The sequence below is a fragment of the Pelodiscus sinensis genome, chromosome 2 (genome assembly GCF_052426305.1).
Source record: "Pelodiscus sinensis isolate ZL-2025 chromosome 2, ASM5242630v1, whole genome shotgun sequence".
NCBI classification, from domain to species: domain Eukaryota; kingdom Metazoa; phylum Chordata; order Testudines; family Trionychidae; genus Pelodiscus; species Pelodiscus sinensis.
The window spans coordinates 219,202,099-219,227,219 of record NC_143053.1 but is presented as its reverse complement, the minus strand read 5'-3'; the positions used below and the strand labels follow the sequence as shown (position 1 = coordinate 219,227,219).

Genomic DNA, 25,121 nt, shown 5'->3' with positions numbered 1-25,121 from the left:
GAGGCATGTAGATTAGCCAGATCGGAAGAGGGAAATGAAGCCGCGATTAAAATAATCGCGGCTTCATTTAAATTTAAATGGCTGCCCCGATCTGCCGATCAGCTGTTTGTCGGCAGATCGGGGGAGTCTGGACGCGATGCCCCGACAAAGAAGCCTTTCTTCATCGACACAGGTAAGCCTCGTGAAACCAGGTTTACCTGTGTCGATGAAGAAAGGCTTCTTTGTCGGGGCATCGCGTCCAGACTCCCCCGATCTGCCGACAAACAGCTGATCGGCAGATCGGGGCAGCCATTTAAATTTAAATGAAGCCGCGATTATTTTAATCGCGGCTTCATTTCCCTCTTCCGATCTGGCTAATCTACATGCCTCCGTCGAAGGAGGCATGTAGTCTAGACACACCCTAGGAGTTGTAGGGACAAAACACAGTTTTAAGAGCAGATGATTCTTGGCCAAGGCAGGGGGATTAACTTGTTTGCTTCTTTCGAGCTGATGGAAACACTAAAACGTCAAAAAATAATTGGTCAGTTTAAATGGAAAAAGTGGAATTTTCCTACAGCTCAAGCATTGTGAAAAAGAATCAAAATTGTTTAATTTTGACTTCAATGTCGTATTTAATGTCATTTTCTTAATGCCTCTTGATATGTAATGAAACAGTTTAGCACTGAACAAAACCATCAGATAAGTATTCACTACCAATTAAAGTAGTAGCTGTTTAATATGCTTGGATTAGTTTGGAATATTTTTTTCTTTTTAAAAGCATCTGTTTCACAACAATATGCCCTTCTAAACATGAAAATAAGATTTTTACCACTAATTAGCAGTTTTATTAAAAAGAAAAGTAAAACGAACCAGGTGAACTGTAGAGCCAGCCGGGGAGGGGTAAAAGAAGCCCAAAAGCATCTAGATTCATTAGGGAGGTGCTGAGATGGGACCCTTCTTGTGCAGCAATAAATTTGATAGAAATTGAGTATGTGCCTTTTGAGTTACTTAGTATTTAAAAGTGGCCTCAATTTACTTAAAAAAGGTAAGGAGCCTTTTTAGCTAAGAAAAATGAATTTAAAACTTGATAGGTTAAAGTATGTTTGCTTGCAAAGCTAGGAGTTGAAGATAAGTTATAAGATCTATAACCCTAACTGCATTTATGTATAAAGATTAAACCAATATTATTTTCAAATCTGAAGTCATATGTTGTGGCCGTGAAAGCTCATGAAACCATCTTTCCTGTTTTGTTAGTCTTTAAGGTGCTGCTAGACTATTAGTTGTTTAAGTTTTTACAAGTGAACAGTTAATTTTCTTAAGGCAAGAAGAGTAGCCCACTGGGGTGTATCTACACAGCACCCTAAACTCAAAATAAGATAATTGAAATAAGATACGCAATTTGCATAGCACAAATTGCGTATCTTATTTCGACTGTATTTCAAAACAACATGCTATTTCGAGACAGCCCTTTACTCTTGTGGAACGAGAGTTACAAGGATGCCGAAATAGGTCTCAAAATAGCAGGCACATTCAAAAGATACAGGGTAGCTATTTCAGGATACATCCGGTATCCCGAAATAGCCCCACAGTGTAGATGTATCCTAGAAGATCATGTTTGGAAAGAGGTTCTTCAAATGGCCTCTGCACAGATATGCAACTTGTAATCTGTGACAAAACTGGCCAAGTCCATCTTGAACTCCAGTTACACCTTAACCACAGTTCCCCAATTTACCACCTTGCTTTCTAGCATGATCACCAACCTATTATGTTAACTCTTCATTGTGTATCTGTTTTATGCAGTCTTGTCACTGAACAAAAACACCACCCTGAGTGGTGCTACTATTAGGACAGGAAATACGGTAAGCTGTACTCTATGATGAATGTTTTTAATAGTTCATGAGAAGGGAAAGTAAACACACATAGAAAGTCAAGTTTTAATTATTTAAATTATACATAAAAAGTTGATTTACAAGTATACGCAAATTTAAAAAATTAAACAAGGTTAAGAATGATCTTTCATTTTTGAAATCTTGGTTCATTTGCATTTATCAAAACAAATTACATATAAAGCAGTATCTTTATAAAATAAGTAAATACCAATAATTTTAGTTACATGGCCATGATAGCTTTAGGTGCAAAGCAAACCATTAAGTGGAATGTTAATCATGCTCGTCCACATTTTCCTTCATCTTCAATTAGATGCTCATAACAGACTGTATGAACTGAAAGAAAATAGGCATCCATATAAACCAAGTGCAATGGAACATGAATACTCCCTCGCCCCCAAATCTATTGCTTGAAATGCTCTCCACTGGTACTCGTTGCCTTCAACTCCAGTTTCTACACATTGTCCTCAGCAAAACATTAAGGACATCACTGAGCTAATATTAAACTAAAGCAAAGCACCTCATGAAAGAGCTCTCCAAACTAAGTATGCAACTTTACTGTGACAGGAAAAATGGGGGTCACACCCAAAGGAGCTACCAAAGCATCAGAGTACCCCTCCAAGGGACATGCAGGTAAGCTAAAAGAAGCTTACCAGGGCACAAGAACATCTCATGTTTTTCCCTCCGCCATAACTGGACACAAGAAGTAAGAAATGGGACATGACAACCTTCTCTATGCCTATTTTATTTTGGGCTCTCAGTTAATATAGTAAATAAGGGTGACAATTGTAATAGTGTTTAAATGAAATGATTTTTTGGTTCCAGTACTAAAGTATTACTTATCAAATTATAACTGTAGCTAATTTGAAGTAAGCAAATGTCTTAGGTGCACTTACATCATCATACTGGAAATTCACAACACCCTGCTGGGCTGCATCCCTTCTTCGAAAACTATCTGCAAAAATAGAAAGAATTGCATAATACTGTAATCAATGGTATAAGCAGCACCGTATTTAGATGCCATCATTGTGATTAAAACTGACCCCTTTTACTACTAAACAGCACTTGCAATGAGAAAATATTTATTCTGTATTCTACGTAAACTTTGGTGCTTGTAAGCACTGCCCAGTTGGTACAAGGCTTGTGTGTGCCAGTTTGTCCAAAGGCCAGTTTTTCTTCTCAGCAAAGACCTGGAGACTGGTTTTGTGAACATTAATAGGCCATTTGCTGATTCAGAAGAGTTTTGATGCCACCAAAGAACTGATGAGCACTCTAAGCATTGTACTGTGAACACTTGTTCAGTAGATGAGACTGGGGCCTGTTCATAAGAGCACTAGCAACTACTAGAGGGCTAATGAACAGTGTTCTTATCGGTGAGAAGCAAGGGGGGAAAGGCAGGGGGCGAAGAGAAGAAGAGCTGAAGTGAGCAATGGAGAAGGTTCTGGAGAAAGAATGACAGCAAGAAGTTAAGGGGGAGATTGACAAGTAAACAAACAAAGCAGCACAAATGAGGAAAGAGGTATGGGGGGAAAAAAGAAAAAGAAAAAAAAAACCACCTCAGCCAGGAAGAGACCCACACTACTGTTGAAACTCCCAAGATGGCCCCTCCCAGAAGCTGGCCAGAGACGTGGGGCCACGACAAACAGGGAGCTGGAGAGCATGATCAACTGGGAGACTCCCCAGAATCGACCAGTCAATCACGGTCAGCTAGTTTTTGACCATTGCCTTAGAGTAACCTGATTTCATAAAATAAAAATGCATTAACTAGATGTTGCTCTAACATACCAGTGAGAGCTCTGAGTTTCACACAGCAAGCAATGTAATCATCAAATGTAATCTTCCCATTGGTGCTGTATCGTTTTGCAACTGCAGACACTGTCTGTGGGCTCAACCTAAATCCTAATTGAAAAGGTGGGGAACAAATAGTGCAATGACACAGATTATAGAGATTCAAGGAAGTTTTCATGGAACAATTTGTTGTGTGCCAGTTAATGCAAAAAAACATTAACTTGTGTTGGAAAATCCCACCAAGCGCGTCTAGACTACAGGGCTTTTTTTTCGAAAAAACACCCATTTTTCTGAAAAGACTTCTCTTACATCCACTGCTATTGCATTCTTTCAAAAGAAAAATCAAAAGAACACAGGGGGTTTTCCGACATTAGTAAACCTCATCCTACAAGGAAGAATGCCTTTTCCAAAAGAGCTCTTTCGGAAAAAGGTGTGTATGGACATGGAAGAGGGAGGTTTTTTGAAAGAAGAGGAAAGAGGAAAAAGCATAGGTGCCCTGGTGACCACTGCATCCATAGTAATCACAACTGAAATGCGAGATAGCATTCACACTGAATGGACGCTATCTTTTGAAAAAGCAGATTGCTCTTTCAATGTGCTTTGGCAATGTGGATGCTCTCTTTTGGAAGAAGCTTTTCCAAAAAAAAGCCTGCAGTCTAGACATACCCCAAGTTACTGTCATATTAGAAGCTGGGGGAATTTCCAACTGCCAGTAATAGAGAAGTTTCACAATTTACCCATAGTTGTCAAGGCTTTCTGGAGTTCTTGTGGATCAACCGTACCACTTCTATCACTGTCAAAACTTATGAAGTGTTGTCTCCACCCATTCAAGACAGCCCAGAGATCTTTAAACTCATTGAAACCCATTTTACCAGACATATCCCTCTGAACCATGGCTAAGGAAAAATTTCCAAACAAATGCCAGTATTTCTCAATGAGCAGCTAAATTAAATCATGAAGGATTAAAATGTATTTACGGACACTCAGAAAATAAAGGATACCTTAAATAAAAATTATATTTTCCACTGTGCTAGTGTTACACTTCTCTATAACACATCTGTCCCAGATCTCAGGCAGACAGAATATTTTTGGCCAAAGATCAGTGATCAGAAAACCAAATATACTCCTCCATCCATCTGAAAAAAAAGTAGCGTTTTGTCTCTGCTGACATACTGCCTACATACATTTTCCATCATTAATGTGCAACTGTAGCTTTGTACAAATATCAGAAAAGCTAGCAACAAAATAAAGGCTTGTGCATATGCTAGCATTTTACTGCATAAAACATAAGGTTAGTTTTGCAGAAGAGACAAACAAATAAGAAAGTTAAGGTATTTAGAGCCCTGCAAATCCATCGATATCTGCTGAAACAGATGCATTGTTTACCATCTTTGCAGATCACATGCAGATCCAAATGTTTGTATCCATGTAAGGCTCTCTCAGTGAGATAGGGTGCTGATGTGGGTGTGGATACACAGAAAAGATGGAGTGCAGACTGTAGGTCAGATACAAGTGAGACATCATGGATGTAGACCTAAATTTTTGTTATCTATGTGGGGCTCTAAAGACTGTGGAACAGAGAGCTATAGGCGAAGTCATCATCTAAGCTTGTCACTAACCAAGTATTTAGAAGTCCTAACACCTCTTATTTTATTTCTAATAATATTGTCTTACAACAGCAAAGCATTTGGAATAAATTGTAGTTCCAATACTGTAGAGAAAAGATCAATGCCCCCCTCATATTTTTTCCTTCTCATTCTTTGGCATTTTGAGTTAGAAAATGAAAGGATTTTTTAAGCTGTGTGTATGCTCAATTTTGTCAGTCACAAAAATGAACTACTGGTATACTAAATATCAAGTGAGCTATTGGTGCAGTGAGTACCAATTAGAGCAGGGGTGGGCAATAATTTTTGGTGGGGGCCATTCCAAGATTTTGGAAAGTGGTTGGGGACCACACTTTTTTGTGGAGATGTGGGGTCTAGGATGGCGGCTGGGTGCAGAAGGGCGCACAGGGTAAAGGACTGGGGTTCAGGAGACGGTGCGAGATTGAAAGGGAGTTTGGGTGAAGGAGGGGGTTGTGACCTGGGTCAGGGGATTGGGGTGCAGGAGAGGATTCTGGCCTAGAGGAGAGGGGAAGGAGGGGGTACAGTGTCTGGGAGGGAGTTGTGAGCTGGGGGTGCAGAGGGTTTGGATAGATCTGGGGGAAGGAGTTGGGGTACAGGAAGGGCATGGGTGCCAAGAGGCAGGGTCTATCTGGGAGGCGCTTATCTAAGCATCTCCTGGTCAGTACCCCACCAAGGCCAGCTAGGCTCCCTGCCTGCTGCAGGCCCAAATCCCTTATAGGTCCAGGCCATGTGGCTCTCAGTTGAAGGAGCGGAAAGACACTTGCCAATCCCCTGGGCCAATCTCTCAGCTCCTATTGGCTAGTTGTTTTCAGCCAATAAGAGCTGAGAGATTGAGTGGTGTCAATTCCTATTAGCTTGTTGCTGCTGTCCAATAGAAGCTGAGGATTGTGCTGGAGGTGGGGAGATCACATTAAGTCTCCCCTTCCATCCAGAGCAGAGAGCCGCCAGACTGTGCTTTAAACCCACGGCAGATGTGTGCCTGAGGGTTCTGTCAGGGTAGTTTGCGGGCCGGATCTGGTGGCTTCACAGGCCGGATGTGGCCCCGAGGACGTATTTTGCCCAGCCCTGAATTAGAGTCATGTCATTACAGAGAAACTTTATAAATGAATACAGTAGACTCCCTATTCATCAATTGAGTATTCAGTTCATAATCTCAAATATCTCAGAATTACAATAGTATAGTGCATAAATTAATCCTTCAATGATAGGAAACATAACAAATGTGTACAGTGTGCTTGATTTTTGAGCTAAATGCATCTCTGCCTCCAAACATTAGTTTTGCCAAATATATACAGACACTAAAGGACTGAAGTCACATTCCGAAGCAGAAAAAGGAACTGGAAAGTGACCAAAAAAAGCCACCACACATGCATCCCCCCCCCCACACACATCCTAAACATACAACTTGTCTTTCATAAGACTGATGTTCATAAAATAGGAGTGCTACTACAGCTAACCCTCCTAATTCTTATGTTAGTGCTATAATACTTTAGATTCTCTTCTATGAAGGTTTTCTACTTATTGACAAATAAGTAGCAACCCATGCTGCCTACAATACAAAGTTTAACCAATGTGCTTTCAAAAGGCACTTCAACCACATATTAAGGTTGCCTGAGAATACTCTGTTTTCAGTTGCTTACAACTTTGCAATCTTCAACCCTTTGGTGTGAAATTTTCCAGAATAAGAGTCTGGAAAATTTCAGCCAAAACAGCTCAGGCTTTTTCTGAAAACGAGCTTAGGGCAAAGTACATCATTTTGTCCATTACAAAATGTGACAGTCTTTTTTGCACAGCTTTAATGCTTCCATGGTTTGGAATAGGAATTTGTAATCTGGCAGATGCATGGTTTGTGTGTTAGAAATGTATCTTTTGACATCCCTCTGAAAAACTGGCCAAATCTCGTCAAGCTATTGGCTACAGAAAAATCATAGTTCACACAAGTTCAGTAGAGAACAGATTTTAGCCACTAAAAATCTGAAGAATTAGTTATCCAATGATGGGTATTCCACAACCCTTGTTAGAACCTAATCTAAATATCTCACTGCAGATTAAACCCATGCTATTACCTCTACTTTGAGGACAGAGAACAATTTATCACCATTCTCTTTATGACTGCCCTTCCCTTAACTTATTTTATTATTGTTACCAGACTTCTCCAGTCTTTTTTTTCCTTGAGACTTAATGTGTCTTTTTTAAAAACTTTCCTCATAGGAAAAGTTTTCTAAAAGAAATGATTTGTTACTCTTCTTACGCTCTCTCCAATTTATGCACTTCCTTCCTCAAGTGTGCCCAGAAATGGACACATACCTCAATGGATACCTCACCACTGCTGAGTAGAACAGGACAATTACCTGCCATTAATACCACTCAGAATATTAGCTTTTTTTGCAATTACATCACATTCTTGACTCTCATTCAATTTGTGATCCACTATCACACACAGATTTTTTTATAGCAGTATAACCATCTATCTAGTTATTTCCTACTTTGTAGTTTTGCATTTGATTTTTTTCCTTCCTAAGGGCATGTCTACTCTAGGAAATTATTTTGAAATAAATTTGAAAACTCCCAAGAACAACAAAATCAAAATAGCATGTCCCCACTACAGCGGGAGAGGCGGGGCTCGAAATTAGTCCAAGACAGGCTCCACTACTGTGAAGTAATTACTCCCCAGTGCTTCCTGGGGCTCTAAGTTGAGGTAGTATATCCAAAATACTCTGGGGAGTAGTTATTTCAAAATAGCAGCAGTGGAGCAGCCACACTACTGCTATTTCAAAATAAGTTTTTTCCCCCAAGGAAAGGAGGAGTACAGATTTTGAAATAACCTGCCCATTTTTTTGAAATAATAGGGCTGATGGTATGGATGCTCCAATTATTATTTCGAAATAACTCCCTAGTGTAGACCAAGGCTAAGTGTAGTACTTTGCACTTGTGACTGAATTTTTTCGTCTTTATTTCAGACCAATTCTCCAATTTATCAAGGTCATTTTGAATTTAAATGCTGTCCTCCAAAGTGCTTGCCACAATTTCCACCCTGTTCTCATCTGCAAATGTTACACACACATATACACACACACACATCATTAATGAAAATAGTATTGGATATAGGCCTGACCCGTGTGACTCCATTTTATACATCCTCCTGATTTGACAACGAACGACTGACAACTACTCTTTGGGTTTTTCACCCACAATGCCACATGATGAAATTTATATTTTCAGTTTGTTTTTTAAAATATTTCAACATATACCAATTACATAAAAAGAACATTAGGAAGGCTGTAAAATCAAGCACTCAAATTAGGAAATACCAGAATTAAGATTACCCCGCCTCACTCAATGCACAAGATAAAGTATGCTCAATTAGTATCTATCTGTACTAGTTAATTCAGGCTCACAAGGCTCAGTGTAGACATTTGGGCTGAATCCCCAGCACCCGGATTCTCTATTCATCGTAGGGTCTCAGAGCCCAGGATCCAGCACAAACATGTACACTGCAATTAAACAGCCCCTCAACCTAAGGCTCATGAGCCCAAGTCAGCTGGCATAGGCACACTGCAGGTTTTTAACTTCAGTTAAAATGAACAGTTATTCAGTATTTTGTTTTCTCCTTATTGTTCAGTGTGTTGCTTCATGCTTTATTTACTGTAAATATCAAAACATTGCTCTTAATACAATATTACCATATTCCCACAGCCCCCATTGGCCAGGAACAGCAAACCATGGCTAATGGGAGTTGCAAACAGCTGTAACTGTGGCCATTCAGGCAAATAAAGCATCAGCAGCAAATCCTGTCAAACCATGTCTGGCCTGTGGGCTGTTTGCCCACCCTTGTACCAGACACAGTTCACTGTCTGCAACAAATAAGACAGTGTTCTACAGATAACAGCCTGCTTCCCTACACAATCCCTGATTCATTCTCAGTGCAGCAGGTCTATCCTATTTAATGAATGAGATGGGGTCCTGTGGAAAAAAGTAGTGTTGTGGAATTGAAGACTATATCAAAATGCATTAATACAAGGGGAAGTAGTAAGGTTGCCCATGCAAACTAATTCTGATATTTCTTAATGTGGGAAGGCTTGATTTTGCAACCTTAATGTTCTTTTCGCAGTTTCCTTTTGTTATATTATAGTACACACAAGACAAAGGATACATCCAGCATGGAAATCATGAGCCTGCACGTCTCTAGGTTGAAAGCTGTTTAAATGAAGGAGGAAAAAAAGATTAGTTTCAATAAATATGAATTACGAAACCAAACTGAGAAATCAATATGTACGTGAAATAAAACTGTATTCCTACTAGAAAGCTGTAGTCATGCAATTAGCAGTCTCATTCTAATTCAAATAAAAAAAATTACATTATGAGATGGATGGAGCAAGAGGTTATTTTAACCTATTATTTTTGTAATCCAGTCTTAACATACGAGATGTGTTTTAGTCACTCTCAACTCAGCTTCTGGCTATATCAAAATGGGCAGTCTGATCAAGATAATAGCAGCATTTTAAAATCTACCAGCCTAGACTGGAGCCAAATTGCTGGTGCAGATGTGAAACATTCTGTATCCCATTACTGGTGGCCTGAGCTCCATTCACACAAATTTAGTGATTTGGACACCATTTATCAGGTACTTAGGTCATCAAATCTTTCAGGTGTCTTTTGCTAAAATCTGTTAAACCTGGTCATTTTAATATTTTATAGATATTTTCCAACTAGAAAAAGCTGTTTTTCCAAGTGATTTATTAAAAAACACAAAAGAAAGCAATTTATTAAGGCTCTCTCAAATTAACTGTCATTTGCTGTAGAAGTTAGAGATCTGAGATACTTGTATCTAGTTTTCATTTTTAATTTATAAAAAAACTTGACATCTGTTTTCTTGCTCATTTTACAAAAATATTTTTCTTGATGCTTTGGAAATTTAAGTTGGGATCTGAAAATCAAGCTCTTTTTTCCTGCTTTTTGCATCATCGTCAGTAATGAAGACTGTGTAGGCCACATTCTTCAGTCTTTTACACCTGTGCTATACCATTTATCTAAGAACAAACTCCAAGTGTAGTAGTACCAACTTCACTTAACTATTTGACATGCAACAGAACTAATGACAAGAGTAGAGTGGATTCTCAAGCAAGCGGGTATAATTCTGAATCCACTGAGAACAGATCTATTTTGTAAGAATAGGACATTATTTCACAAATTCACTTTGAGTGTTGTAGAGTTTTTAGCGTATAGTCAAGTAAACGATTAATTGATAAGTCTGGTCTTATTGGTTAATCCTGTTGACTACACGTACTATCTGAGAGAGAGGCAGCAGCCTGGAGGGTGAAGGGGGCGTATCTATGCACTTCTTAAATTTCAGAAGTCAGTTACATGGATTGGAACTTCTAAATTTAATCTTATTTCTTTCTGTCTGTAGTATCTTAAACACAGATTTGTACTCTGAATTGGTAGCCTTTACTCAATATTTCTTTACTTTTCTGGATAAACATTACAATATAATTTTGGGATAATCTACAGAAATGTCCTCATTGCCAACCTTCCTGAAATTAAAGATCAATGTTTTCTTAAATATCAAGTTACATAATGAAACCTGCAGGAACATGTTCAACAAATTTGGCAGCCCTACACCTACTAAATATTTGTAAGTAAACACATAAGGCTCAACTCAACTGAAGATATGCCAACTTCCACTGTATAAACTAGATTATCTTTGTATGAAGGCTATTCATGCAGACAAGATCAACATTAAAAAGTGTTACATCCTAGATCAGGGGTTCTTAAATCTCACTGCACAACAAAAATTACTTCACAACATCACAAAGAGGGACCAAAGCTTGAGTCCACACAAGTCCCACTGTCTTGGGAGGAGCCCAGCCCAAGTACCACCACTCTGAGCAGGGGGACCAAAGCTGAAGTTTAAGGGCTTCAGCCCCCAGACAGGGGGCCTATAATCTGAGCTCTGCCACCCATAGCTGAAGGCCTCAAGCTTTGGCTTCGGTCTTGGACAGTGGGGCTCAGGCTTTAGGCCCAGGACCCAGCAAGTCTAAGCCAGGACCCTGACAATCCTACAGTTTGAAAACTTTTGTCTTAGGTAATCAAACTACTATTTAACATATCAAAGGGGTAGCCATATTAATCCCTAACTTAAAAAAAAAAAAAATTAAAACACAACAAATCTCCTATAGCATCTTAGGGTACGTCTACTTTTTTTTTTTTTTTTTTTTTTGAAACAACAAAAACCCACCCAACCCTGCCCTTAAAAAAAAAAAACACCCTTCACCTGTGTCCACACTGCAATCATGTTCTTCCAAAATTAAATCAAAAGAGCACGGGGTTTTGTTTTTACACTGGTAAACTTCAAATTACAAGGAAGAACGCTTTTTTCAAAAGAGCTCTTTCGAAAAAAGGCATGTGTAGATGCAGAACAGGGACATTTTTTTAAAAGAAGAGGCAATCAAAAAAGCACAGGTGCTCTGGTGGCCATTCTATGAATAGCAATCAGGGCTTTCTTTTGAGAGAGTGTCCATGCAGTCTGGACGCTTTCTTTCAAAAAAGCAGATAGCTTTTTTGATCCTGTTTTGAGGTGTGAATGCTCTCTTTCGAAAGAAGCTTGAAGTCTAGGTGTACCCTTAGAGACTAACAATATATTTTTTGTTAGTCTCTAAGATGCTACAAGATCATTTGGGGTTGTTTTTTTTACATTAGTTAACGTAATAATCAATAACATCTGTATTGCTCGAATGGCTGATAACAGGATTAGGTATAAAACTGTCACTGGAGTTTTAGAGAAATGAACTTCTAGTCCATTGCAGTAAATGTTGCAACTGAGTTGCAGTAACGCAACACCTCTGAAACATGAACTCTTTTTACATACTACCATTTAGAATTCACAGTTCTAAACATTAATAATAACTGGAGAGTGATTGTTCTGAGCTAGACCTTGTCCATATTTGAAACAGACAGATACCTTCTAAAGGGTCAAATAGAATGAAAATTTAACAGGATACTTCAATCTTTTGAATTCTGTGACAGACTAACAACAGAAACTGTCAAAAAGTCTTTGAACTGATCATCTGGTACTAAACATATTCAAGGAGCCATGGGTCTGGGAATGAAAAAAAAGAACCCACACCATCTCAATATAAGATTCTGTTCCAAGTGGACCTTTTATGCTGCTTTTTAATGGATCCTGTGCTCGTTTATTGAATCTGGGTGTCCATAATACCTGGTCCAACATAAATCTCAATTATTCATTGGAATGCCACATTCACAAAATTACAGCATAATGCATATGACTCCACAGTAGGGATGTTAAATAGCTGTTACTAAGCTAATCAAATAGCTGATGAAATTTTCATCGACTTCTCGATTACTCGATAGGTTGGCTCCCGGGGCGGCACAAGTCAGGACTGAACAGTCCCAACTCACTACATTTTAAAAAGCAGAGGTGCAGCAGCCCTGGAGCCAGTGTAAGACACACCAAGCTCTTACTACATTTAAAAGGCAGAGCCTCAGCAGGGGACTGGGTGTGAGCCGAGACTGAGCTGTCCCAGACTGCTGCAGCTCTGCTTTTTAAATGTAGCACATTACTACATTTAAAAAACAGTTGTGCAGTGTCTGGGACCCGGTGCAAGCCAGGACAGCTGAGCCCCGGCTTATGCCCAGTCCCATGACACAGCTCCGCCTTTTAAATGTAGTAAGAGCCTGGTGGCTCTTACTACATTTAAAAAAAAGTAGAGGTGAAGCATAGGGATGTACTAGGATAGTCAATTAACCAATAAGCAAAAGCTTATAGGTTAATGCTATAGACTACATTCATTTCCCTCTCCCTGCCAGTACATTTTTTAGCAGGCTGGCCAGCAGCCTGGTTCAGTCCTAGCTCATGCTGGGTCCAGGACCTACCCTAGTTTCAGCTCTGCATGTCAAATGTATTAAGAGCCAGGCGGGCAGACAGCCCAGCTCAGTTCTGGCTTGCCCCAGGTTCGTGAGCTTTGACCCCGTGCTGGTGCTTCTCTCAGAAGCAGAAGCTTAGATGACAGGCAGCCAGTCTATGAAGGTAGCTCGTTTTTAAATTGGCTCCCCTCACAGAGTAGCTCCTGCATGGCAGCTTGTGCTGCTGCCTCTGATACAGTGGCTGCTGGCCCAGCCCCCATGCACTATAGAATAGTCAACTAACAGATAAAATTTCATGAGGTTACTCGACTGTTCAATTAACCGATATTTAACATCCCTAGCGCAGCATCTGGGACTGGCATGAGCCGGAACGGCTGAGTCCTGGCTTGCACCAGGTCCCCTGCTGCACCTCTGCCTCCCCTGGCCCCTCACATAGACAGTACTGACAGAAACTGGTTTTTAAGCTGGCTCCCCGCAGCTCTGGCTTCTGTTCCATCCCCCATGCTGCCTCCGATACATCCCTACTCCACAGAAGGTAAAACTACTTTCAAAAACAAATATAATTGTGTCTTACCATGTTAACTTAAGAACAATGCAGACAGTACAACTAATAACTGTCTAATGTGAATCAAATATACTTTTATTTAAATAATCAACTTACGTTTATACCCTCCTGAAATGCCAGACTGGGTCAGACATCTCTGCAGCTCATCAGCATCTACTTGTCCATCCTTTTGAAAAACAGGAAAAGTAAGCTTGGAAAAGTTAGCTTTCCATCAGTAAATGTCCATAAACTTACACATCAGGATTACACATCAAGATCGCACCTCACTGATAAAACTATGCATGGAATCTTATAAAAACCTACAACTAATGTACCAAGTTCAATTTAATTTAAATTCACTCCAAATTATCGTACCCATTGATTCACAAAGTTTAAGACTAGAATCGCAAGTGAAAAGGATGGTCAAGCCAGTCTGAGGTTCTGTAATAATTTGACTTGACATTTGACAGGTTTGGCCTGTTACATACTTGCATGGATAGCCACATGATGCTACTTTAGTCTTGTTCATTTTATCCAGTCACACTTTGCTTAGAGGTTTTTGCATCAGTAGGACTACTAATGGTAGACAGACTCTTCTTTAGCTCAGTAAGAAACATTTCTAAAGGTCTATACTTAGTTTCAGTAAATAACCAGATTCCTCATAAATAAAAGGAGAATCCTATAATATGTACCTTCATGTGGTTTGTTCTAAAATCCTCATTTGTCTCCTCTGCTGCTAGATTGCATTGATTCATTAGCGATTTTTTGGTAACTATTGCATTTTAAGTGCTGTGTGGATTGTAAGAAGTTATCAAAAGAGAATAATGAAGGGAAGGCAGAGGACAAGGTACCCTGAGATCCTTAACTCTAAATTTCTTGACTTCCACAATTACACCCTTGAAACTACATTAACAGGCTTTTGCAAATAGACCATCAGTCAGGCAAACAAATTGTTCACTGGACAGTACATAGGATTAGACAAAAATGACTAGAAAGATGTAAAATCTATTTTTGTCAGAGCAATAAAGCTTTTAGCTTACTCGTTTAAAGTAAGATGTTTTATCAAATGTATTAGAAATTGTTACTTAGAGGAACGTACAGAAATTATAAGACACATACGAAAAAAATGACAGTATACCAAATCCTCTAGAGCAGGGGGTCTCAAAACTCCTAGCACCTTCCCAATTTGGCCTGCAAAATATTTTGAAAAAAGTTATTTAATAAGGTTTGTGTGGCTCCCAACCCAAGAGTGTGTACACAAAGGAGGGGAGGGGAGGATTACACATACAGGTCTAATCCTTACACATGGTTCCTAGCAGTGCACAGGCTCCCAGCACCCACATAGTCTCAGCCCCAAAGGGTGCAGCTCGGTCCAGGAAGCCATGAGGCTGCCTCTGCTATGATGCACTGACCAGGGATCCACCCAAGCTAATGTGCTTCTGCAGCCAGTGGAGCAGGACAAGTGGTTTTTGCTTTCAGTTACCTTCGGTAGAGGCGGGGGATCCCAGCAGGAGGAAGTAACAGGTGTGTGTGGGGGGGGGAAGGGAGCATTCCAGTTTGAGGACATGGGGGTGTCAGGGTGAGGATTTAGTTTCATGTCTTTTGTAGGATCCTGGTCTCAGTCTAGGCTCCTGGACACACGGGGAGACACTATCAACTTGCATGTACTGTATTGTCAACCCCAAGCATTCAAAACTCATTAATCAGCCTCCCCATCTTCCCAAAAGAGGGTGACTTCTTGAAATCACAGATAAAAATACACTTGGGGATCTTTTCCGTTGGATGTGGCATTTGAGCTCTTTGGCTGAAATTGGGGCACATTTTCTAGCTTTTCTCCACAAACTAAGAGATCTAAAGCCTTTTTTTTTTTTTTTTTTTTTTTTTAAAAGGGAAAAGGAATCTGGGATTCTCTCCTAATACTGTGCATCAACAAACAACCATAATCTACTAAGTCAGAGTGACCACAGTTGATAGTGGTGCATGAGACATCAGGTAGTTAAGTTCCCAGATCTGTCTTAATTCTAATTAGGGATGCAAGGGAGTAGTCGACTACACAATTCACCTAGGCTTATTGGATAGTCAAGTCCACTACTCATATTCCCCACCCCTCGCTGTCTCTAAAAAAGCCTGTTCCCCCAGCACAGTCTCCATGGTGCTGCCTGTTTCCATCCTCCCGCCCTCTTTGCTGCCTCTATTAGAGGCGGGGGCTGCTTCACAGCAGCTGCCGTCCGCAGGCGGTCCCAGCAGAAAGTTGAGACCTCTTGAAGACAGGGGCTGCTGCCATAAAGTATCCCCTATCCACGGTGGCCTGGCCACAGACAAGGGCTGCTTCACAGCAGCAGCCCCTGTCCTAGGAGGTCCTAGTTTCCCACTGGGATCCCTGCAGACAGGGGATGCTGCTGGCTAGATAGGCAGCCCGGCTTAGTCCTGGCTCGCAACGGGTGTGGGACCAAACCCCACTGCAGCTCTGCAATTTAAAAGGCAGTAGGAGCAGGGCAGTAGCAACCGCTCCCCCCTCCACTCCCCGCAACTCTCCCAGAGCCTACTGCATTTTAAACTGCAGAGACACAGCTTGGACCCAGACAGGCAAGAGTTAGGACTGAGCCAGGCTGGCTCTCGATTAGATTAATCGAGCAATTGATAAAAATTCTATGAATTACTTGATTAGATACCTGCCTCTTAACATTCCTAATTCCAATAACGTTCCTGAGGCTTTCCAGGAAAAAAAAAAAAGTCTAATTATCAGGAGGTTGGTGATCAAACCAGCGAAGATGGTATTACTGAGATATAGTCAGGTTCACAAAATGAGTTAATAGTTTCATGGCTTATACTTATGGGCTACGTCTACACTGGCCCCTTTTCCGGAAGGGGCATGTAAATTTCATGAGTCGTCGTAGGGAAATCCGCGGGGGATTTAAATATCCCCCGCGGCATTTAAATAAAAATGTCCGCCGCTTTTTTCCGGCTTTTAAAAAAGCCGGAAAAGAGCGTCTAGACTGGCCCCGATCCTCCGGAAAAAGCGCCCTTTTCCGGAGGCTCTTATTCCTACTTCAAAGTAGGAATAAGAGCCTCCGGAAAAGGGCGCTTTTTCCGGAGGATCGGGGCCAGTCTAGACGCTCTTTTCCGGCTTTTTTAAAAGCCGGAAAAAAGCGGCGGACATTTTTATTTAAATGCCGCGGGGGATATTTAAATCCCCCGCGGATTTCCCTACGACGACTCATGAAATTTACATGCCCCTTCCGGAAAAGGGGCCAGTGTAGACGTAGCCATGGATTGGATGGGCTCTGCACACACCTCCACTGGCCCACAGGGAGGTCCCAGCAGTGGCATGGAGTTAGAAGTAGAAAGCCATTCTAGCCCCACTGCACTGCCAGTTGTGGCAGTGCAGGCCCCGGCAAATTCTAAATTGCTAGAGAGTTGCATGCTGGGTTGGGGGATACATGTGGGGGGGGGGGGGGAGCATGCAGGCCAGGATGGGGGGGCTGAGACACATGTCAAAGAGGGGACTGTCAAAGAGAGGGTACATGCTGGCCCACTAGGACTGTCACCTGCCCTAAGGGAAACTGAGCTTGAGACCCCTGGCTTTAGAGTAATAGATAGGCTGTCAAAATCAGGCATTGAAATATTAAGATGCAAATATCTGACATAAATGTCCCCCTTTTCATATACCATGCTCATTCTGTCTGGCAAGATAATCCATACCATCAGCTTCTGGTACTCCACGTTACTATACCTAATGAAGCCTTCCCTTTGTATAATGACCTGACTAACTTCTCTTGGCTTTTAAGGAGGTCAACCAAGCAACTGTCATTTCTGGTTGGATTCTTATGCTACATGTGACGGACCCGCCCCACCCATGTTCATAGTTCTAAAGTGAGCAAGAATAAACTTAAGCCATAATTAATTCAATTTGACATTATTCCCGACTTTGTCCTCACACCCAGTTTCCACTATTCGGTCTCAATATGCTAGAAAGTTCTACTATCCCATACACCTCGATGACAAAGGGTGATATCCAATATTTAAGTTGTAATAAAATGAACGTATGTTTGTCTTATGCCATAACTTCAACCAAATAGGTTTTGAGGGAAAAACATACCTGTCCTGCTACTGCAGCAAAATACCCATACAAAGGATCTTGAGTCTGCCCCGGAAACACTGGTCCTCCAGGAGCAGCACCATACTTTAAAAATAAGAAAAACGATTTAGATAAAATTAATTTTTAATTGACTACAAAATGCAGCGTCTTACATTTCAGCATCAATTTTGAGGGTCACTTTTAATATACACCTTGTTGAAGCATATAAAATGCTTTAAAAGAGAGCACACGATTTGGTGCATATACTTGCTACACCGTAAGTCATGCCAACTTAAAAATCTTACATTTGAGCTAGCCCAGTGATCTAGCAGAAGCACAGAATGCCTAAATTGGGTGTATATGTCACCGTCATTATTGGAGGTTTGCATGATAGCTCATTCCATACAATCCTTTGCTAATCTAGTCCTTTTGATCCACATAGGATACCATATCATCCATTGAAGATCTTCTTCCATGTTATGTTTTCTTGCCATCAACTTTCCCTTCGAGTGCTATTAAACATTTATCACCCATTGTAAACTGAATATGTCTTTTCACTAGCATTTGCTCAATTCTATAGTTCAGATTGGACCTCTATAGTCTGGTCTTCAATCTTTTGGCAACATGTGTGGTCTGGTCTCTTTGTGGGTGCTCCAGGGTTGAAGCATTTATGTGGAAAAGCCAGGCACTGCACTCAACTCCCCTGCTCTCCCAGAGCTCCGCCAATAGGTCATTAGCTGTGCTCAAGTTCAAGGATAGAAGGGTATGCTCAAGGTGCCTGCAGAGCCCCATGGGCAGGGGCCAGGAGCACAACTGGGTGGCCATGGGACTCAGTGGGCTAACGCGGGGTTTGGTGCACTCCCAGCCCCCAGCTGCAGGGCTCTACAGGTGCCCTGCCTCTTCCTGAGCACCCCCACTCCAGTTCCTGCTCAGTCAATGCCAGCTCCTCCGCTGTCAGACAGAACCCCACAACTGGTGGCAGCACAGGGAATGCTATCGGATCTTTTTTTGTTTTGTCCACCTTCAACTCTAAACCATATGTAATCTCCACTAAATTCATCAGATCCCATTCAGAATCAGCCACCAGCACTATATAACCTGCATAACAAATATGCCTAAATTAGAGAGTCAAATTTATACTCTAGTTTTCTCCACTACTGGCACAATGTGGGGACCAAAGGGAGAATATTCTCAGGGCTCACCAGTTTTGATAAAAGGACAAGAATTGATTTTTTTTTTCAAAAAGAAAGTAATTTTCAATTATTAAACCTTGACATGCACATAGCGAAATAATGGAAGCATATTGAAATGACAAAAATATTTCCATAGAAAAAACTGTATCAAGCTCTGTAACTTTATAGCACCTGCTTACATTCCTATTGGCAGTCTCCAGAAGCAAAGGACTCAGTGCTTACACAGTTACTTTCTCATTTCAGCTTAAATGTCAAAATAGAAATCCATTAAGTATCTGGTTAAACTAAGTGATAACAAATCTACTCTAGACCCACTCTCCCACAAGTATCATTGATAAAATGGACCATCAAAACAGACGAAACTTGGCTTATGTAGTAACTCAGAATACTATCAATTTCTCAGTACCCTATGAGTCCTCCACATTCGGCCAATGATCTGAATCTCATTACGAAAATGGATTTACAGTTGGCTGCAGAGCCACAGCAGGGCTACCTCCCGGGGCTGGCGTAAGCCGGAAGTGAACAGTCCCAGCTCGCGCTGGCTCAGGGACCTCTGTAGCTCTGTCTCCCCTGCCCCACTTGGGGGAAACAGCTTGTAAGCCAGCTCCCCCCAGCACTGACTCCTTCTTCCCCTCCTATTGCTGCCTCTGATACAGAGGCAGATGGGGAACGAGTATTCAAGTTGTCACTCAACTACTGACTAGTTGCTTACATCCCTAGTGCAGACAGTTTCATAGCAGCAAAACAAGTGCTTCTGTCAATGCACCTCAAGGGTCGGCCAACTTTCTGAAGCGGTGTGCCAAGATTTTACCCTCCTGCCCTGTGCCGTGATGCTCTCCCGGAAAAGACTCTCTCCACCGTGCACACCATGGACCACTTGGGTCAATGCAAACCTTGGGTCAATGCAAACCACCAATTGCTAATGGAAACTCACCATTAATTACATAATTATGCCCGAGCTGTTTTTCTAGTGCTGCAGCTAGGGAGAATGGTTTAATTTAAATTAAACAGATTAAGTGTTTTAACTTTCTCATGCTCATTTATCAAACTTCATTATAAATAAAGTAAAATATTAATTTATGTCCAACACAAAAGGTTTCAATGTTTTCTTTATTTATGGCAGAGGTGAGGAACCTTTTTGGGTTGGGGGCCACTGACTATAGAAAAAAAATCAGTTGGGGACCACATAAATTTGAAGGAGATTTTTGCTTCTCAGAACCCCAACCCTCACTGACATAGACCCCAACTGAGACACCTCACTATTCTGGCACTCCAGCTCCATGGGGTGAGGGGAAGGAAGAGGGAGGACTGAGGTTCATGGCTTCCTATAGGCCAGATTTACTTTCTGGGGTTCTAGAGTGAGTGGATTTTGTAGACACCCTTAAACTCTGGGGTGGGAACAAAAAAAGAGGAATTCAACATGTGGGACAGGGCTGCCAGCGAATGGGATGGGATGCAGAATCTGGGCGGGAGGTGGGGTTCAGCAGGGGCTGAGGAGGATGGGGTCTGGAAGGGAGTTTGGCAGTAGGAGAGGTTGTGGGGTGGAGGTATAAGAGGGACTTGGGAGAGTAATGCAGAAAAGGTGAGAGGGTGAGAATGCGGACAAATAACTAGTCGGGGAGAGAGACAAAGAAGTGGAGAGTATAGAAAAGTGAAGCTTCTGCAACGTAAAATTGTATCCCCTCTCCCCCAGCATCACTCCCCTCATCCACGTGATTCTCCAGCGTGATTTCCTGCATCCTGGTTCATCTCTCCTCCTGCTCCCACATCCCTGTGCTCCCAGCACATTCCCCAGCAGCACTGGAATTTGCAGGGGTGAGGTAGGTGGAGGGTAGTGCAGAGTCACTTCCCTGCCTCATCTGCAGGCTGCAGCTCCAGGGCTGGGGAAGGCAGAGCCTGGGGCTAGTTCCCCACCCCTGCACACAGCTTGCAGGGAGCAGCATGGCACAGCCCATTATACCAGTGTCTCCAGTCACCCAGCCCCAATCTGTGGAGCAGCCCCAGGCCAACCCTTCCCAGGGTTCTAATCCCGACCCTGACAACAGAGACACAGAACTGGAGCTGGCTGGGGCTCCATCATCTTGTCTGCCAGCCTGCTGTTAAGTAGCCCCCTGACCCAAACCCTTCCCCCCCAGCTCGGCCCTTGGCTGAAAGCTCAGATGTCACTGGAAGAAGGAAATGACAAACTGTAGTGCAGGGTGGAGAGGGTTAAACCCTTAGCACCTGGGAGATGCTTGCCAAGGGGCAGGGGCAGCTCCAGGGACGCAGAGCTCAGTGCAGGGTTTTGCTGGGCCACTCTGGATCCTACACCATGCCACTCTTATGCCTCCCCTGCCCCACCCCTTCCCAGCAGGAAGCCAGAGCTGGTGCTCCAGCCTGCAGCTGTGCAGCAATCCTGAGGCTGGCAGGGCTGAGCTCCTGCCCCACATGGCACAGAAAATCGGCTCATGTGCCATTTATGGCACGTGCACCATAGGCTGCCAACCCCCATGTAGCTCACAAAGGCTTGGTGAGCAAAATAATTCCACCCTCTCTAACCAACATTTATATACTGACATTTCCAGTATAGGCCTGACCTATGCTCCTGTCTGTTGAAGCACAAGCTCATTCTTCATTTCCAAGCTCAGTGTTACTTATACCCACAAAGAGAGCATTCATGTTTTAACCAAAGCTTTGATTCTAACTACATTATTTTTGTTTAACAAAGGATAAGTGTAGTATGTTATCACCTCTACTGAGGATAATAGAAGGTTGTCTCTTGACTTGGTTTTGCTGGAGCAGGGAGGGGATTCTAATCAGGTAGCCAGCTTTTCAGAGGCATTAGGCATCTACAGCTCTCACTGATTTCAATTAATACCAGCACACTGAAAGAGACTTCCACATTGCTAGAATTCTATTGTTTACAGTCAGTTGTCTGAGCCAGCAGCTTTTTTTGTATTCCATGAAAAAAGGGAAAACTATGGGACACAATAGCTTCCGGGTCTGCTAGAAGCAGCAGCAAAAATCCCCAGCTAACTGTAGCAGAAAAACAAAACCATTAACCACTTCAGCCTTGCTACTGAAGTTTGCTGCTCTGACTCTCTCTCTCTCTCTCTTTCCATCCTCCATCGCTCAGGTACTCCAACCGGTTTACATTTGTTCTGAGGATTGTTTGCATGATCACCCTAACCAGACAAATACTTTCACGAGGGCTAAGAACCAGCTTGGACTGAACCAGCGTAGGACTCGCAGGAACAAAACATACCAAGGTCAAGCCGAGTGGCTCTTCGAAACCTCCCCAACCTGCCGCTTTTGTAAAGGGTGATGGGGGGGGGGGGAGAAGAGTACTCTGAAGTCAGCAACTGAAGCTGAGCCTTTAGAGCAGTGTTTCCCAAATGGTGTTCCCGGGAACCCCAGGATTCCGCAAAGTGAAAATAAGGGTTCCGTGAGAAAATTCCATTACAATAACATGTTATTATTTAAAAAAAAAATATTAAGCATTTATGGATTTTATTGAAAACAATTTTCATTTGTGTTGCTCTCATGACGTTGTTTAGCATTGCTTTACTATTATCCTTACTTATTTGGGTTCTACTTTTTCAGCTATATATATATATATATATATATAAATAAAAAAAGGCTGCTATTAGGGGTTCCACAACATTCTTTTGAGTTTAAAAGGGTTCCGTGGCCAAATAAAATAGGGAAACACTGCTCTAGAGAGAGGCCGCATATGCGGAACAGCCACTGCGCAAGCAAGCGGTTCAGAGGCAACGCGACTAGGCCGGGCGCGCCCCGCAGAGGGGCCACGACGGGGCAGCCGAGCTCCCGGCTACACACGTCGCAGGCCCCCAAAAGCGCGTCTGACCCCACGGGCCCCCGCAGGCACCTACAGCCCGGACACCGCCACAGCCCCGCGCGGGTGTGTGTGTGTGTGGGGTGGGGGGGGGGGGTGAGTCGCCACTTGCCCCCCCCCCCGGCACAATGGCGAGTGGGGGAAACGCCTCCCCCGAGCGGGTGGCCGCTCCCCTCCCCCGCACAGGCAGCCGGGCGGCTTACCCCGCTCTGGTAGTAGCCTCCGCCGGGGTGCCCGGGATACGCCATGTCCCCTAGCGCGCCTCTGTCGGCCAGTCCCCGACCACTTCCGGTGCTGCGACGGCGCGTTATTTCCGGTTCCTGCCCGTTAAAAAAACCGCAAACTGCCGGCTATGTAACGTGTTTTGCTTTTCTTGTTCCCCTGCGTGTCTGGCGTGGGCGGGGGGCGCAAGGAGGGGGGGGGAGTCGGAAGGTGCAGCGACCTTTTTTTGGTTCTCCCTGTTTTTTTTTTCTCAGCCAAGTTTTTTTCCTGCTATTTTTCAGGAGTTTGGTAAAAACATCGGGCAAGCCTAGGAGCGAGCTGTACTCATTTAAAGGGACAGAATCACTGCCTAATGCAGGCATATACTGTCACAGCCGGGTCAGCCGTGCGTGTTATAATCCTGCTATCAGGCACTCATTGGGAGCTGATCGTGTAATAGGAAGAGTTAGAATTAGTGTTCGGGCAACAGTCGTTCCCACAGTCTGTCACCAGGCAGTTTCTACCAACTGCACAGGCTGACAGTTCCTAAAAGTAATGTGCACAGTTGAATGGGAGCGACTGGCAATGAGACTATTTAAAATGGCAGCTGACGGTGCGAGTCGCAAAAGCCAGCCACTTATAGAGTCATAGAATGCTAGAACTGGAAGGCTGTGTCTAGACTACATGGCTCCATCGATGGAGCCATGTAGATGAGGGTTGTAGGCAAAGGGAAATGAAGCCGCGATTTAAATAATCGCGGCTTCATTTAAATTTACATGGCTGCCGCGCTGAGCCAACAAACAGCTGATCAGCTGTTTGTCGGCTCAGCGCGCTAATCTGGACACTCCGCGCCGACCTGAAAGCCTTTTATCGATATCCCGGTTATGCCTCGTAGGCTGAGGTTTACCGGGGATGTTGATAAAAGGCTTTCATTTCAACAGGGGAGCGTCCAGACTAGCGCGCTGAGCCGAAACACAGCTGATTAGCTGTGTGTCGGCTCAGCGTGGCAGCCATGTAAATTTAAATGAAGCCACGATTATTTAAATCGCGGCTTCATTTCCCATTGCCAAACAAACAAATCTACATGGCTCCATCAACGGAGCACCCCAGCACCCTGTCCCCTGCCGCAGAACCCCGTCCCATCCCAGCACCCACTGGCACCCTGTCCCCTGCCCCAGCACCCACTGATATCCTGTCCCTTGCCCCCACTGGCACCCTGCCCCTCCTCCCACTGGCACCCTGTCCCCAGCACCCACTGGCACCCTGTCCCCGCCCCAGCGCCCTGTCCCCTGCCCCAGCACCCACTAGCACCTTTCCCCAGTACCATGTCCCCTGCTTCTACCAGGACAGTTGGGGCCACATTAGTGAGGCTTGGGGGTTTTGGGAAGAGTTATTTTTTTGCATCTCACTTGTGTGGCCACAACTGACTTTTCTGTGGGTCAGTGACCCCTGACTCAAAACAGGTTCCCTGCCCTTCTCATAAATAAAGACAATGCTGAAACTTTTTGTGTTTAACATAATATTTATTTAAAAATGAAGCCTGGCCAACAAACCCCCAACTGGGGCCAAGCCCCCATCTGGCCACAGCTTCATAACACTCCTGCACCACCCCACCCCCTGACCCTAGATCTGAGCCTATCATACACTGGAACCCCCTGTCCTGAACCTTTCACATCCCCAAACTCCTGCACTCCCACATCCTCAGTCTTCTGCCACAACACTTCTGCACCATCCACACACTGCAAATCTGTGTCCTGAGCTCATCATACTCCCAACCTCCCTTTCCTGAGCCCCTCACATATCCCAACCCAAACTCTTGCACCCTCACATCCACAAGCCTGTGGCTTGCTCAGTACCCCAACCCTCCACCTGACCCCAACACTCCCCAGCCTGGAGCTACCTCCCCGACCCAGTGTTCCCTTCTCCACCTCCTCCAGCATCCAAATTCCCTCCCAGAGCTTGCACCCCTCACCTCTTCCCAAACCCAAATCCCTCATTCCCACCCCAGAGCCCACACATCCTGTCTCAACCCAGTGAAGGTATGGCTAGACAGCAGGAGTTTTTCTGGTATTCCAGAGGTATCTCGGAAAAACTCTTCCGCACCA

At 43.3% G+C, this 25,121-nt stretch overlaps 1 protein-coding gene across 1 annotated transcript; it reads right to left on the bottom strand.

Moving 5' to 3' along the window:
- Positions 1–1,901: 1,901 nt before the first annotated feature.
- SRI (sorcin) lies at positions 1,902–23,159 on the bottom strand. Its single transcript, XM_006134109.5, has 8 exons — positions 23,019–23,159; positions 17,809–17,892; positions 13,827–13,896; positions 9,432–9,475; positions 4,391–4,538; positions 3,651–3,764; positions 2,762–2,820; positions 1,902–2,201 (listed from the first exon to the last, which is right to left on the bottom strand). Exons 1-8 carry the CDS (start codon positions 23,061–23,063, stop codon positions 2,175–2,177), a joined length of 591 nt encoding a protein of 196 aa, XP_006134171.2. The 5' UTR covers positions 23,064–23,159; the 3' UTR covers positions 1,902–2,174.
- Positions 23,160–25,121: the final 1,962 nt, after the last annotated feature.

Bases quoted from the DNA above. Each gene is read 5' to 3' on its own strand.
- SRI (XM_006134109.5), bottom strand. From the start codon at position 23,063: ATGGCGTATCCCGGGCACCCCGGCGGAGGCTACTACCAGAGCGGG. The intron at 3,765-4,390 runs GTAAATTGTGAA...CTTTTCAATTAG, and splicing joins GAAAGCCTTGACAACTATGG to GATTTAGGTTGAGCCCACAG. The intron at 2,821-3,650 runs GTATGTTAGAGC...CTATTTTTGCAG, and splicing joins GAAACTCAGAGCTCTCACTG to ATAGTTTTCGAAGAAGGGAT.